This window comes from Coenobita brevimanus, chromosome 97 (assembly GCF_032717465.1).
Source record: "Coenobita brevimanus isolate Jiangsu-jjx chromosome 97, ASM3271746v2, whole genome shotgun sequence".
Classification (NCBI taxonomy): Eukaryota; Metazoa; Arthropoda; class Malacostraca; order Decapoda; family Coenobitidae; genus Coenobita; species Coenobita brevimanus.
In genome coordinates, this window is record NC_137050.1 from 17,769,473 (window position 1) to 17,786,357 (window position 16,885).

The following is a 16,885-nucleotide window of genomic DNA, read 5'->3' on the forward strand; positions in this document are numbered from 1 at the left end:
TTACAGGGAGGGGCACTAACCCTTCATCAACCCACTTATTAACACGTAGGGAACACGTATGGTTCGGTCATATGGTTACCATCCAGCATTGTAAATGGTTTCTTGGCTTACAGGAAACCATTAGGCTTGTCACTCAATGTAAAGCCACCTGAAAAGGAAAGAAAAGCAATAACAAGTGACAGGAAAGATGGGAGAAACAGGAAGAGACGAGGGCAGACACAGAAAAACAATGATACAGGCTAAGTAAGAAGTAGGCAGTACTACATCAAATGAGTGGATGATGGTTGCCACCACCTACCATGTAGGATGTTAATGCAACTGGGTAATAGTTAGAGGGCTCGAAATGGTCGCCCTTCTTTGGGACAGGCTGAGTGAGAGCAAACTTCCAATAAAAAGGAAAGGCCAAAGAGTTTACCTATGCAGGATGTAAGCACAAGCACAGTTCTTGAAGACAACAGGAGGGACCCCATAAGGCCCTTATGCCTTGTTAGTACTGAGGCCAGTGATGGCAGAAAACACATCAATTAAAGAAATTTTAATGTCAACCATAAGGAAGTCAGAGAGGGGAAGCGATGGAGGAACAGCACCAGAATTTGTCTACGGTGAAATTGGAGGGAAGAGCCTGAGCAAAGAGTTCTGCTTCATCAGTAAAAGGAATGGCTATAGAGCCATCAGGGCAGAAAAAAGAGGAGGGAAGGATGATGAAGTATGTTTATTAGAAAGATTCTTGGCCTGGTGCCAGAGGCAGTGGGAAGGATTTGAGCCAGACAGTTCTGAATATTTAGCACAAATGAAATTATTTTTAGCATAATGAAGCGCAGACATAGTTTGATTACAGGCAGAAACATAAGAGAGAGGAGATTCAGGAGCGGGTTCACTCCGACACCTTTTGTAGGCCTTCTCCTGTTTGTGGACGGCATTAGACCAAGTGTGATTAACCCCTTAAACGCGGCCGTGTATAGTCGTTCCCCCCCGAGTGGCAGGGTTGTATCGCGGTCTGAGTACCTGTAGGAAAATATTCGCCAAAAATCAGAGATTAACCCTAGAACATTATACTTGGTATGGCAGATAGTACTTACATTCAGCTTTCTCCAGAGACAGGTGTTGAGCCTTCGTGGACTACCCAAGGACTTGTGGAGACTTGCAAAGTTGGGTAACCAAATCTTCACTTTCACACCTCCAGCAACCCGGTTTCCCCTCTACCACAGCCTCATTCTGTCACAGTAAACTTTATACTACAATGTAAAGGTAGTTAGGATTCCGTATTTGTACAATAAGCACTGAAAATAAGGCTAAAATCAACGAAGCGTACAGCCGACATGCACTGTGGCGGCGGTCTTCCCGTCACTCAACAAACATTTCCATTTTCACAGCTAAAAACATGTATACTACATTATTTTCAATCATATTACTTCCCAAAAGATCACCACGGCATGCTTTTTATTCTGCCTTACGTCCGCCACTTTATTCTCGTTCCTGTCGGCCGCTTGCACTGACTGGGAAGAGCTAGAACTCGCCATAATGTCACTTTGAAACAACAACTGAGGTCAGTAGTACAAAGGTAAAGTATGATAGTTGTAGCTAGAGGGTGGTGGTACTGATAGACAATACCAGCTGGAGCCTGCTTGCCCGCGGTTATTCAAAATTTACTAGAATCGCAAACACGACGATCCGCCATTATGTCCTTTTCGCCGAGCGTCGCAAACGCGATGATCCGCGTTTAAGGGGTTAAGCCAAGTTCCCCCCCCCCCACACACACAGAATGAAAAAAGGAATACTGTATAAGCTTCCATGCCTGCGAGAACAACCTCCATAATGCGCAAGGCACACTCAGAAGGTTCTTGGCCATGGAAGCAAAGATCATTCCAAGAAAAATCAAAGAAGTACTGCCTGAAGGCCTCCCAATTTGCAGCTTCAAAGTGCCACAGCCACTGCTTCTTGGGAGGGTTCATATGCCTCACTGGAGTGACAGAAGAGTTAAAGGTGATACGGCTGTGATCGAAGGAGCCCAATGGAGAGAAAAGATTAACAGTGTAAGCAGAAGGATTAGCTGTACGGAAAAGGTGAAGTATGATGGAACTTTCTCCAAGGCAGTCAGGGATATGGGTAGAGTGCTGTACAAGCTGCACTAGGTCATCAAGGAGAGAAAAGATGTAGGTTTAGACACCAGATGGATCAGTGAAAAGGGAGGAGAGCCAAAGATGGTGGTCAACGTTGAAGTCACCTAAAATGGAGATTTCTGAGAAAGGAGAAATAAATAGGATGTGTTCCATCTTAGAAGAAAGAGTGCCAAAGGATTCTCCAAAGTCAGTAGAATAAGGAGATAAGTAAACAGCACAGTTGGAGAATGACAAGATAGCTGAAGCCAGAGAGCAGAGAATTCAGAAGATTCAAGTTTAGGAACACAAGAGCAAGATATGTTGTTGTGTACATATACGCAACAGCCACCTTTGGCTTTGAAGTGAGGGTAGAAAAAGTAGGAGGATACAGAGAAGGGTTTGCTATCAGTCACCTCAGACAGCTGAGTCTCTGTGACGAGAGAAGGTGAGGTTTAGAAGACAAAAAAAGGGATTAATCCCCGAGCTAGACCTGATCAGATCATATAGCCCTGCTAGGGTTACAGGAGAGCGCTACCCCTCCCAGCACAGCAGCCACCGGGCGGGGCGCGAACTCGCAATCTCACGATTACGAGCCCGACACCCCACCACTGAGCTACCGTGCTCCCCTGTTTAGAAGACAAGAAGTGGTGTTGAACAGAGAAAATTAATGGCCACAAAGGTTGCAGAAATGAAGAAGCGAGTCAGACACTGATTACAGGGATCTCTCTTGGCTGTCACCGGAAGAGAGGCAAATGGTGGGGCTTTCATGTTCCTCCCCCTGGAGACTCTAAAGCTGTGTGTTCAGATGCAATTTTTTCGTAATTTTGAAAAGGAAGTGTGATGTAAAATGTGTGTGCAGTTTGGCACGGACAATCACAGGAAGTTGTATAGGAGAGTATGTTGTGTCCGGACAGCAACTGTCACAAGGTGAGTGATATGGCCTCCTATGACAACAATGCCAGTGATGCAGCGAATTATGACATCATTCAGGGTATGGGCAAGTCGTGCTTCCACTCCACATCATCGTCATCATATGATTGTGGTATGCAAAGATCAAGCTGAGAGGAGTGAGGTGGACCAGGAGAGAGACGAGCAGTGAAGGAGACAAACTGAAAGTCGAGAAACTGAAGATCAAAGAAATGGCAGATGAATACAGGGCCAAAGCTGGGGAGGAGCTGGAATCAGTGAATTGGAATGAAATGGATCTCAACAGCCTGTGGAATACACATAAGGATTGCTTAGTTAGGAATGCTAAAGTGGTGTGTGATGTGGCAAGAGTAACAACAAGGAAGAAAAGTACGGCATGGTGAGATAAAGAGGTTAAGAAAGCGGTAGAGAAAAAGACGAAGAAGTGGCTAGAGTGGTTACAAAACATGGGTTCAATTGAAATAAGAACTGAATATACTGAGAGCAAGAAGCAAGTGCAGACTAGTGATTCGGAAAAAGATAGAAGTAACGGTAAATAATGATCTAGGAAGAAAAATTAATGCAAACTACTCTGAAAATAGGAAGTTATTCCGGAAAGAGTTTTGGAAACGCAGATGTGAGAGCAGAAAGAAATGGGAAAGTGTCAAGGATGTAAGTGGTAGATTATTAACCCATGGGGATGAAGAATGGACCAGATGGAAAGAATATTTTGAAAGCCTGATGAATGTGAACAGAGAGAGCAGAGCTGCTGTACACATGATTGGTTTGGGGGGTTTGCAGAGTAGGAAACCAGTGCTAGGAAACATGCCACTCGCCCAGGTGAAGAACACTGTGAAGCGGCTGAAAAATGGAAAAGCAGTTGGGGTTGATGAGGTGTATGCAGAGATGATTAAGTGTAGTGGAGAGATAGGAATTAAGTGCTTGTTGGAGATATGTAAGAAAGCATGGATGAGTGAAACTGTGCCAGCACCGTGGAAAAAGGCTGAGACTGTACCCCTGTACAACTACAAAGGTAAGCAAAATGAGTGCAAGAATTATTGGGGCTTAAGTTAATTGACTGTGTTAGGGAAGGTATATGGATGAATTATTACAGAGAAAGCAAGACAGACATCAGAAGTCCTAGTGAGTCATGAACAGGGTGGCTTTAGGAGTGGCAGAGGATGTGTGGACTAAATATTTGCAGTGAGACAGATAATGGAGAAGGCCTGTGAGAAGGACTCTTAAGTGTTTATGGCATTTATGGACCTGGAGAAAGCATAAAACAGTGTAAACAGAGATGGATTGTGGAAGGTTTTGCACATGTAGGGTGTAGATGGCATGCTGCTAGGTGCTGTCAAGAGTTTTTATGATGGTAGTGGGGCATGTGTAGGGGTAAATGGGCATCTAAGTGAATGGTTCTCGATCAGTGTGGGTTTGTGATGAGGTTGTGTGATGTCCCCATGGTTGTTCAATATATATATGGATGGGGTGATAAGGGCTGTAAAGACATGAGCGATGGAGAAAGGGATAGCACTGGTAATGAATGGTGATGGTTGGAATATCTCAAATTTCCTGTACGCTGATGATGCAGTACTACTAGCAAATACCGGACAAGAGCTTGGTAGACAAGTGGAGAGTTTTGCTGACATCTGTGAGTGTCGTGCCTTAAGAGTAAATGTAGAAAAGAGTAAGCTGATGGTAACTGAGAGAGATGACTCCTGGTGTGATGTTACAATGACTGGAGAGCGACTGGAATTGGTGAGAGAGTTCATATACCTAAGTAGTGATAGAAATGAAAGGAAAATGTGCAAAGGAAGTGGAAAGTAGACCGAAAAAAAAAAAAAAAGGAAGGTAACTGGTGCTATGAAGGCCTTGATAAGAAACAGAGGCTTGAATGTTGCAGCTGAGTGAGGCTTACATGAAGGAGTATTAGTGCCAACTTGAACATATGGATGTGAGACTATGGTGTGGCATGAAAATAGAAAGTCAGGAGTGAGAGCAATGGAGATGGAATTGCTGAGGAATTTATGTGGGGTACAGAAAGTGGACAGGATACAAAATAATGTGATTTGTGAAAGATGCAGATTGAGGACGTCTGTGGAGATCAGAATCGAAGAGAGTGTACTAAGATGGTATGGTCATGTGGAGAGAATGGCTAACAACAGAGTGCTGAAAAAGGTATATCTAGCCAAATATGAAGGAGGGAGGAGTCAAGGTAAACCATGAAGGTGGAGGGATATGGTGGATGAGTGTGTGAGGAAGTGAGGTATGGGAAGTCGGTGAGGCTATAGGACTGACAAGAGATCGAGCTGGCTGGATGAATGTTGTGAGAATAAGTGGATGATCAGGGATTTGGCAACCCTTTTAAATGTGACGGCATTCAGACTGACTATATCAAATGCATGTATGTGAAACTAGAGAATGTGGAGAAAGTTTCTGGCGTATCAGATAGAGCCAGGATTCAGGGGGCTTGAACAATGAATGAATGGAAGCGTGGCCCATTGAACTGGGCAAACTTGGGCTGTCTGGACATTGCTACTCCTCACCCTAGGGTAGGAAAGGAGGTCCAGATGATGATGATGATGATGATGACAAAGGAAAAGGGGAAAATGAAGCGTGAGATAATCATGGGGGCACTTGTCTTCTTAGTGTAATAGGAAAAGTATATGGTAGGATATATATTGACAGAGTTAGGGAAATAACACAGGAATTGGTTGGTGAACAGGGAGGTTATAGGAAGGGAAGAGGTTGTGTGGATCAGATATTCATCCTTAGGTCTTTATTGGAAAAGTTTCTAGAGAACGGAAAGAAGTTGCATGCAGCCTTCATGGATTTGGAGAAAGCACCTGACAGAGTGGATAGACAAGGAATGTGGTTACTATTAAGAATAAATGTAGTAAATGGAAAGCTGCTGAGTACTGTGAAAAGTATGTATGAAGGTGCTAAGGTTGCAGTGCATGTGGATGGTGAACTGAGCAAATATTCCTTACTAAATACTGGATTGAAACTGGGATGTTTCATGTCCCCATGGCTGTTCAATCTGTATATGGATGGGGCTATAAAAGAGATACAAAGCGATGGATGCTGGAGTGGCCCTAATGAGAAAGGGAAGCATTTGGAAACTTCCTGTTTTGTTGTTTGCAGATCATACTGTAATGTTATGTGAAGACGACAGGGAATTACAAGGCTTGATGAATGAGTCTGGAAGAGTGTGTAAGAAACAGAATCTAAAGGTGAATTTAGGGAAAAGTAAAGTAATGGTCCTTGAGAGAAATGAAGTCACTGAATGCACAGTGAGGTTGGATGATAAGGAAATGGAAAATGTCAGTGCATTTAAGTACTTGGGTAATGTGATAAGTAAGGATGGAAGTTTGAAGGAAGAAGTGCTTGAAAAGGGTATATCCATTTACCCAGCCATCATCCAATCCTACGTCGCCCCATGAGGAGCGTAGGAGCCCAGGGCTAAGCAAGCTGGTCCTGACATTTGCGATGAGAGTGACCAGCCTCACTCATCCCTGAGTGGCATTATGAAAGCAATAAACCCCAACCACCCCTTGGATATAAACCTACACAGGCTTAATCTGATTGGAGCACCTTAATTACCCACTAAACCACCAGATGCAATAATCTGGTTATTTGGTTACCACCTGATGTACAGGAAGCCATTTGGCTTGTCACTCAGTGAAAAGTCATTCATAGGCAGAAAGAAGAGGAATGAATGAAGGAAAGAAAGACAAAAGGGGGAGTGTAAAGCCACCCGTAGGTGGAAGGAAGAGGAAAGCATGAAGGAAAGAATGACAGAAGAAGAAAGGAGGAGAGGAAAAGGCAGATGCCCAAAGCAGGACTACATTGAGTGAGTTGCTGTTCTTTGAACACAGTGATAAGATATTAGGAAGTAAGCATGGAAGTAAAAAAAATCGTTACATGACAGTATTGTGATAAAAACTCTAATGTATGGAAATGAAGCTTGGACCTTGTTGGAAGGACACAAGTCTGGAGTGAGAGCAGTGGATATGAGTTATCTGAGAGGAGTATGTGGAGTTACATGGAAAGACAATTTACAAATAAGGAAGTGAAGAAGCGCTGTGGTGTGGATGCAGATGTGATAGAAAGCATTAGGAGAAATACACTGAGGTGGTTTGGCCATGTGGAGAGGATGGAGAGCAAGAGACTAATGAGGAGAGTGTATGTGAGTGAGGTGGAGGGGAGGGGAGGGAGGGAGAGGCCAAGGATGTGGAGGGATGGAGTGGAGAGGTATATGAGAGAAAGGGGTGTGAGCTGGAGGGAGGGCAACAGAATGGCAGGGGACAGGGCAACATGAAGGTGATTTGTTTGTGGCCACCCCTAATGGGATTAAGGCATCTGGCAAAAGAAACATAGCTAGATATTACCATTTAAGACAGTGAATAGGATGTGGGATATGACCATATTTTTGGAGAATAATCACCAGTACTGTCTTAGTTTACACCTAAAATGGTGGAGAAATATGTGCTAGAAGACTTATACAAGTCAAGGGTCAATGGGTAAAACAAACATGTTTATTTTTTATTGATACTCAGCTAGTTCCAATATGATTCTGAATGTCTGATAATTTTTCCCTTCCGACAGAGATCCCAATATCAATTGGCTTTTGCTTGCCCATTTACAGCACTAGAATACACACACACACTACAGACCTAACAGTAACACTGGAGAAAAAAATTAAATATATTACAATACACTGGAACTTACCAATGGTAACTGTATATCTTGCAGGTGTTGCTATTTTGTACATCGCATATGCAATGGCATAATAACCAGCATTACTGTTCTGCAAGTGTGACAAGATTTTCTCTCCAGCTCCCAGCTTCTCCATCAGAGGCACAATGTCAACACCACTGCAAATAACAATGTACAGTATAAATTTCAACTGAGCCACAGCCATACTACAGTGTCATACAAAAATCAAACCCAACATTCTCACTGGCCTTCCTTTAATACTGAGTTAGGGCAGGCTTAATGAGATTTACCGTATCTTAAAATTTTTCATTAAAATACTGGTGCTACTCACTGCTGCTTAACCAGACTACCATTATTACAAAAAAGTGTGAGCTTTCATTAACTCAATTCATAATTATGGGAGCTTTCATTAACACAAACCATAATTAAGGGAGATGATAATAAATATTGAAGAGATATTCAGAACAAAATTCAATATCACACAAGATTTTGTTGGGCATAAATTAGTTTCACTTCTAAATAACTACACACATTACATTACATGACAGAATTAGTGGAGAAATGTTGAGATGTGGTGAAAAAACAGCCAACTTTTGGCACAAAAGATAAAAAAGCAGTGAGATACAGGGAAAGTAAACATAAAACTGGAGAATTTGTAGTTCTTTGTCCGAAAAGTGGGGCAGCAAGGGGAAAGTGTTAAGAATTCCAGAGAAGGTGTATAGTAAAGCATGTACATAGAAACTGCAAAGTATTGCTGAAGACAGATTACACAGTGGGTGGGGTTTAGAAAAGTTAAAGGTGTTTACATCTGAACTGAATAAAGATGTCAACTGTGATGTGTAATAGAGCTGCAAAATTTAAAACTTACAAAAATAAATGAATGAATAAATAAAAAAATAAATATACATAAGAAGCTGTGAGCTGCATGGAGTATACTGGGTATACTTGGTGTAGGAGGGAGTTTGTGGGGCAACTAAATAATTTTTTGGTGCTGTTGGTGCATGTGAACAGTAAGGAAAAAATTAAGTGGCATCTTCAGTATAAAAGTAGGAGTAAAACAACCATGTGTTATGTCATCTTGGCTCTTAGTTGTTCAATACTGCAATTTTGTGTGTGTGTGTGTGTGTGTGTGTGTATATATACAGGTCTCCCTTATTTTACGATTGGTATGCGTTCCTAGAACGGCAATTGTAAACCGAAATATCGTAAAGCGAAATTAAGGTTTAATGGGATAAATAGGGATGCGTTCCTGGACTCGTGTATAAGGAACCCAAGACCCATACAAGTGATCTAATATGCAATAATAATGATGATGTTTTATGTATTGTAGAGTCGTGCTTGTCTCACCAGCTTTCTTAATGTTGACAGCATGCTTTATAACAGTCGATACAGTCAACTGTGCAAGACTCATGGAACGAGCGATGCAGTTTGCCCCCTCACCTGCGTCATGCTGCTTCACAATATTAAGCTTAGACTCCAGGGTTAAGGACGTTCTTGCTTTCTTTGGCTTCATATCACCAGCACCAGATGTTGCAGGGCGTTTACAAGACATCACGGTGGTGGCACTAGGGGTGCAAAATATGAAGAACAGGAAAAATAGTAATATCATGAGCACTGATGCACACAGATGCATAGAGGTTGTATGCTGAACAAGCACGCGGGTGAGACTGGCAAAAGCGCAGGAAACTGTGTGGGTGGGGCGGGTATGCCACGCATCTCTCAGCTGATCTGCCTGTGAGTGCAGGATTTCCACATGCCCAATCGTAAATGTGAGGGAGCTCAATCGTAAAATGAACACTTGGTATTAAAGAAGAAGGATCGTAAATGCGAAATATCATAAAACGATACAACGTAAAACGAGGGAGACCTGTATATATATATATATATATATATATATATATATATATATATATATACAGTAAACCCTTGATATAACAAACTAACTGGGGGGAGAGGTGGGTAGCTATATCCAATGGTCATTATTATCCGAGGGATTACCGAACCAAGTTCGCTATATCCGCGGAGTCATTCAGTCCTACGTGCAAAACCACAACCCCACAACCAAAACTTACTCTATGAAGTTTCACATGGAGAATTCAATGATTTATGTGGCTATACATGCAAATTCCATCCTGTATGAAGTTGTACATATAAATACAATACCTATAATAAGAATACAATATAATGTAGTACTCTTACAGTACACTTACCATGCCAGGGAGTGCCAGAAATGCCAAGAAGTGATGCTGAAGTCACCATAGGAAGAGGAGGGAGGAAGGGGGGGGAATTCTGGAGAGGTTAGATGCTGGCAACACACAGTACACCTATACACCAGAGCACACCACACTGTACACACCAGAAATTTTTGTACTGTATCACTATTGCTACCTCCCTTTCCTTGGGGGAAGCAGCCTAGGTATATAGATAGATAGATCACTATCATACTTACAGTACTTTAACACATAATACAAACTGAACATTACGGAACAATATTTACACTTATGTACAGTACTATATACACCATATATACACTTTACACGACAGCAAATATTAATTCTGGTGGCTCTGGTGTCACTTGTGTCAGAGGGGAAGGTGTGCTGGTGCCAGAACCCTAACTGGTGAGGCTCACAGAGGACGTCAAAGCAACAGACACACTTGAGGTCTTTGACACTGTAAGCTTTTTCTTCTCATGAGGCAAGGTGACCGGCTTGAAGAAGTCCGAAATTTTCTGCTGGACTTGCCTGGCCTGATTCCTCCTCATAAGGCCCAGCCTAATCCGTCTAAGGAGCTCATAGTTTGCCCCCAGAAATCCACCAATGTTGTCTGTGATGGCCAAGAGTGTGTCTGCTGCATCCATGGCAGCAGACAGGTATGGCCAATGGGTCCTCTACTCTTCCTCCTCCACACCTCCACAGGTGGTTCAAGCATGGTCATTTCCTGGAAGATTCTCTCCTCTGCCTGGTGGTGGTATCCGGGCAGACCGCCATCCTCGTCCAGCCACCCCTCCACTTCTTCTGCAGGGATGGAGCCTTGGCCAGCTGCAGTCAACATTTCTGCTGCCTTTGGTGGCTTAAACCCCTCGAAATCAGGCTTCTGGGCTAGAGTCTTGGGGGTTTTGAGGAGCTTGCACCATGCACTGCAGAGAGTAGTCACTGGCACTTTCTTCCAAGCCTCTGCCCAGTTCAGTATGGCGTCCTTGTTACTGTCCTTCTTGAAACTGTCCAGTGTCTTCCTGCTCCTGGTGTCCACATACCCCTCCTCCTTCATCCCATCCTCAGTCCCCACTAAGCACTGGTCCAGGTAAATATGTCAATAATGCCTCTTGGCACTGTCAATCACCCCCTGGTCCACTGGCTTAAGTAAGGCAGTAGTGTTAGGTAGTAGAAATACTCCCTTTATTTTTCCATCCTTGGAACAAAATTTCACAGTAGAAGGGTGAGCTGGGGCATTGTCAAGGAGGAGCACAGCATTTACAACTTCTCTACTATTGTCATACCAGGCCTGGTGCTGTCAAATGGAGGGGTAAAAACTGTTGTGAAACCAGTCGGTGATAATATCCTGGGTAAACCAGGGAAGGGTTGCTGTGGTAATCCCTAGGAAGCTTGTCCATAATATCTTTCAGAGCTCTTCGTTTCCTACTCTTACCCACAATGACTGGTTTCATGCAGTGGGACCTGTTGGAGTTTGCACACACCAACACCAATATGCCATCCTTCACATTCTTCCTCACCAGAGTGCTGCTTATAGTCTTGGAGGCCTGCGTATTATTGGGGAGCGACTTCCAACAACGTTGCTTAACTTCGCTGATCGGACGGGAAACGGTGTACTCAACGTGGTATGGCCGTTCTGGTTAGTACTTGGATGGGTGACTGCCTGGGAACACCAGATGCTGTTGGCATCCCTAAGTGTCAAGTGGGGTTGGTGGAGGATTAGTGCCCCTCCCTGTAAAACAATTAACTCTAAGCCCTTGGCCACCCCGTTTGGGATACATGGCGTCTGGCAATGAATGAATGAATGACTTCCAACAAAGACCAGTTTCGTCAGCATTGTAAAATTGGAAATCGTGGAGGCCCTCCTTCTCCTTCAGCTCACGAAACTGGTGTATGAAGGGGTCCACTGCATTGGCATCGGCCCTTAGAAGCTCACTCATGATAGCCTTATTCACAATGCCTTGACGCTGCCTGAAGCGCCACAGCCAGCCATCATTGCACTTGAAAGTCTCATGGCCTAGGTGACGAGCAAGCCTCTGCGCCGTTTGTTGAATATCAACACCTCGAACAGGAACACCCTCTGCTCTCTCCTGCGCGTACCACTTATACACTTCCTCGTAGAGATTTTCTAAGGGAAGTCATTGCGTGCAGTAGAGTTCCCACCTCTTCTCGCTGGCATCCACTGTTTTCATGGCCGTCTTCATCTCCTTTGCCTTGAGGAGGTCATGGACTGTTGTCTTCTTCAGGTCATATTTATTCATGAGTTGACTTCGTGTTGCCCCTTCCTCATACTCTTGAATAATTTTATATTTCTCGGCCAGAGGGAGAATCTTCCTCTTCCCCTTGCTTGAGGACGAAGGGCTAGGTAATTTCGAAACCATTCTTGCCGTCGGTAGGTACAGTAGTGTAGGAAGGTCACACATAGTATGAGAGGTAACGCAAGCGAGAGAGGTACGGCAAGAGAGAGCCTCACGGAGCAAGTACTACACAAAGACTGAGAAAGGCCCAGCGTGGAAAGGGGTGAAGCGTGTGGGCTAGCTAGCCTATGTGACTCATCACATGGGCTGGTGGGCGCTCCCACAATGGTGAGTCACGGGAGCCAGCTGATACATGAACTTCCGCCACATACATTGAACAAAGGTCGCTATATCCGGCGGAAGTTTGCTCTCGAAATGGAGGGTTGCAATATCCAAAGTTTGCAATAATGGGGTTCATTATATCGAGCGTTTACTGTATATATATATAGTATACAGTGAGTCCTCGAAAAACGAAAGGGATAGGGACCAAAAAAAACTTTCATAATCCGAAATTTTGTATATCGGAATGATTTTCCCCACTGAAATATACAGTACATGTATACAGTACTATACTATTGTACAGACAAAAAAATAAAACATACAACTAATTACTGTAGTATTAGTACACTGTACAGTTAAATATAGACCTGTGCTGCAGCTGGAGATTCATGTCGTTGATATGGTGCTAAGTCCATGTGAAAGCTGCGGGTCCTCGTGGCTTGGCAGGTGACTGAAGATGAAGAGAAGGAGGTGGCCATCTTCTTGTACATTTCCTTTTTCTTCATCACAGTCCCAACAGTAGATGATGCAAGGCCTAATGATCGCCCAATCTCCGAGACTCCTCGTCCCTCCTTGTGGCGTCTTATTATTTCCAATTTCCTCTCAAGAGTGAGAGTCTTACAAGAACTTTGTAGCTTCTTGTAGTGTGTTTTGTAGATCAGTTATACATATATTAGACTCGTGGACGAGCGGTTGTTATACATGAGTAGTTTTGTAAGTAGATAAGCTTTGTTCCCTTTTGTCATGCAATGACAGGAGAGGTAAAGATTAGTATGGGACTATTTTTATTTGTCTTGGAAATATTAACAAAGTCTCTCACACACGAGTGAAGTATAAAGTAGTCCCGTGAGCTACCTCCCTGTCTCGCTCTCTCTCTCTCTTCCACCCTCTCGCCCATGTTGCTAGCCTCCTTCTCCCTACTACCTGTCAGTTCTAAGGCCATTCTCCTTCTGAGCTCAAATTTCTATATTCTCATGTATCAGCGGTCGTTTCACGTGTGCTCCACTGTCGTCGAAGCTTCTAGAATACTGTATGTCTGTGTATATGTACTGCTTCCGGTGCACGATCAACATTCCTTCACTTAAAGAGTTGCAAGCTAATTTCCCGTTCCCACACCCTGTCTGGTGCTCTGTCTATCTATCTACCTATCTATCCATCATGCTTTCTGTTATGATTTGTATTTAAAATATGGAGTCCTGACAAGAGTGCGATGATATTTTTTCTTTGCACCAGGTTCCCTGGATGCTGGAGATTATGCAGGGCACTTGGGAGGCATGGTGAAAATATGAAAAGGTGAAGAGCAGCGAAAAACAGCATCACGTACCGCGAAGCTGAGAGGAGAGGATGGACGTAACTCAACTGGGAAGCGTGTGAAAATGTGTTTACCAGAGAGGGATTAGTTCATTTTCTCGCTGCAAGCAAGTGTGGCGCTGTGCAGCACGCCCATTTTGAATTTTTCGTATTTCCTCTCGTATCGTTTTTCGTACCATCGAGATGGATACTTTCGTATTGTGGAATTTGTCCTACATTTATCACTTTCGTACTATCGAAATTCGTACTTCGAGTTTTCGTATTTCAAGGACTCGCTGTATATATATATATATATATATATATATATATATACTGTATATATACTGTATATATATATACATATATATATATATATATATATATATATATATATATATATATATATATACATATATATACAGTATAAATATATATACGCAGCTACTGCAAATTGACTTAGGACCTCCCCCCACAAGATATTAAAAAACACAGAAATCATAGTACAGGTACAGTGCTTGTCAGAAGTATCGAGCGCCTATGTCAAGGCGCGCAATACTTTTGGTGAAAAAAGAATCACCCTTTTTTGGTACTAAAAATTGAGCCAGATGTTTGGGCCGCTAACATGACGTCACGGCAGCTTGAGGCCTTACTGCGTGCTGGTTGGCTCCCGCCTCAGTTGCCTACAGGCTGCGTGAGAGAGAGGAACTCCGCCACGCCTCCCTCTCTTCTTGCGCCATTTTTTACCTAGTGTCCCGCAGTGTTTTGGCTTTTACCACTTTGTTATGGCCCCTACCAGTGAACTTTCGAGTGAAATCATATCAAAGATCATTGCTCTAAAGGAGGCAGGCCACCCCATGAAGGAAATTAGTGATTTGATTCATGTGGCTTGATCAACAGTGCGGAGGTGGTGTGCCTGTTTTCGAGTGGAAAATAGTGGTGATGTTCCTACAAAGAAACGCGGTCTGGTAGGCCCAGGAAAACTTCCCTGAGGTCTGTTAATGTATTAAAATGTGCAGTGGAGTCTAATCCTCATGCGAGTGCAAGGAAAATTAAGGAGAGCAATCCGGATGTGTTTGATGAGGTTTCAGTGCACACGGTGTCTCGAAGAGTCCATGAACTTGGTTACACAAGTCACAGACCTGTGAGAAAGCCTCTTCTTACACGTTACCAGCGACTTCGTAGGGTTGCCTTTGCTAACAAGTACCTTAACTGGGGTGAGGACCAATGGTTGTCAGTGTTGTGGTCTGATGAGGCAACGTTTAGTGTTACCTGTAATCGAGAAACGCGCGTGTACCGGCGCAAAGGTAGTGACCCGCTTGACCCCTGTTACGTGGAGAGCACAGGTAAACACCCTGATTCACTTATGGTACGGGGTTGTTTCTCTGGGAAAGGTTTGAGGAAGCTTGTTGTGCTTCCCAAGAACTGCAGAGTGAATCAGGACGTTTACCTGGAGCTTCTTTGTGATCATTTACCTGAGTCCTTCGAGCTCACTGGTGCATGAGTGTTTCAGCAGGATGGTGCACCTGCTCATAAGGTCAAATCGGTCACCAACTGGCTTCGTGACTGCAAGGTCTCCTTCATGAAAGACTGGCCAGGCAATAGCCCAGACCTCAACCCGATAGAAAACCTCTGGTACCTCGTAAAGAAGAATCTCCAAGGGAAGGACGTGAGCTCTCTGCCTAAGCTGGAAGCAGCCATCGTGACTCCTGGGCCAAAATACCACCCCCCCAGCACCTGAGGAACCTCGCCCTTTCACTTCCACGACGTCTCAGGTCTGTGAAGAAGCATAAAGGATACCCTACCAAGCATTAAAGGTAAATATAATGCATTATTTACATGTTTTTTCAATGTTGAAAGGTTTGTTTCGTAGGAGGGACGCAGGCCGCTCGATACTTCTGACGAGCACTGTATATCACAATGTTTGTTCATGAAATGCCATTCATTAATATGAAATCATGTTTCCCTTGTTTTTCAAAACCAGTTGGATGCGTTTTGGCATGGAATCCGATGTCCAGTGTGCATACTTCTTGACAAACTGAATGCACTGCTTCTTCACGCAGTCAGTGACAAGCAGTTTCGTGGCTGTGGTGCGGTTTGGCAAACCCAGCTCCTTAAGTGGTGTTGGATAGTTCGAATTGAGACATCTTGTAACAGCTGAGGATGCATTCTCCTCAATTCTACTGCTGTCAGTCGAGGATTCTTGATTACTTCCCTCTTCAGAAGCATATCTGTACCTCTGGAAGTTGTCCTCATCATTCCACTGCCATGCTTGTGCTCTGGTATGAAAGCAGGTGGCAGGCCGCTGCAGCAAGAATCTTCATGAAAGTCGACTTTGCGCGTTCAGTACGTTCGCAAATCGTGTTGACAGGGACATTATCCTGCCTCCATGCTATGGTACGGACCCTCTCATCCCTTGAGCGGTACTTTCCAGGCATGACAACTCAACTCTAGGAAAATAACAGGGCAAACAGTAATGCATATGAAAAAAGAGGGAGGTGCAAGCTCGGAGTGACGGGAACATATACTCCTCCCACTCTCGCTTCTGGGCAAGCACTAATGTGCTGAGTGTTTCACCACCTCCTGCCAACACCAGAGGAGTTGCCAGTTACTTCTTGCCCAAAAAATCCACTTGGTAGAGGTGGAAACACAAAGACAGAGAACTCTCCCATACCAATTCTGTGTGTAGGTCCTAAGTCAGTTTGCGGTAGGTGTAATATATATACAGTATATATATGTATACATATATATATATATATATATATATATATGTATTTACTCTGTATATACACTCTATCTATCTATCTATCTATTGCCAGACGCCTCAATCCCGTTTGGGGTGGCCACAAACAAATCGCCTCCAAGTCGCCCTGTCCCCCGCCATTTCACTGCCTTGCTCCCAGCTCACACCCCCCTCTCTCATATACCTCTCCACCCCATCCCTCCATCTCATCCTCGGCCTCCCCCTCCCTCTTCCCCCCTCCACCTCACTCACATACACTCTCTTCGTCAGTCTTTCACCCTCCATCCTCTCCACATGGCCAAACCACCTCAGTGTGTTCCTCATAACGCTTCCTATCACATCCAC

The 16,885-nt window shown here is 43.8% G+C and overlaps 1 protein-coding gene across 2 annotated transcripts in view; it reads right to left on the reverse strand.

Moving 5' to 3' along the window:
- LOC145413618 (uncharacterized) overlaps nucleotides 1-16,885 on the reverse strand; it is a 142,423-nt gene that overhangs the window by 27,279 nt on the left and 98,259 nt on the right. For both annotated transcript variants that reach the window (XM_080283274.1, XM_080283272.1), the window contains exon 5: nucleotides 7,737-7,882. In XM_080283274.1, the coding sequence (XP_080139400.1) occupies nucleotides 7,737-7,882 (146 nt within the window). The remainder of the gene's footprint in view (nucleotides 1-7,736; nucleotides 7,883-16,885) is intronic.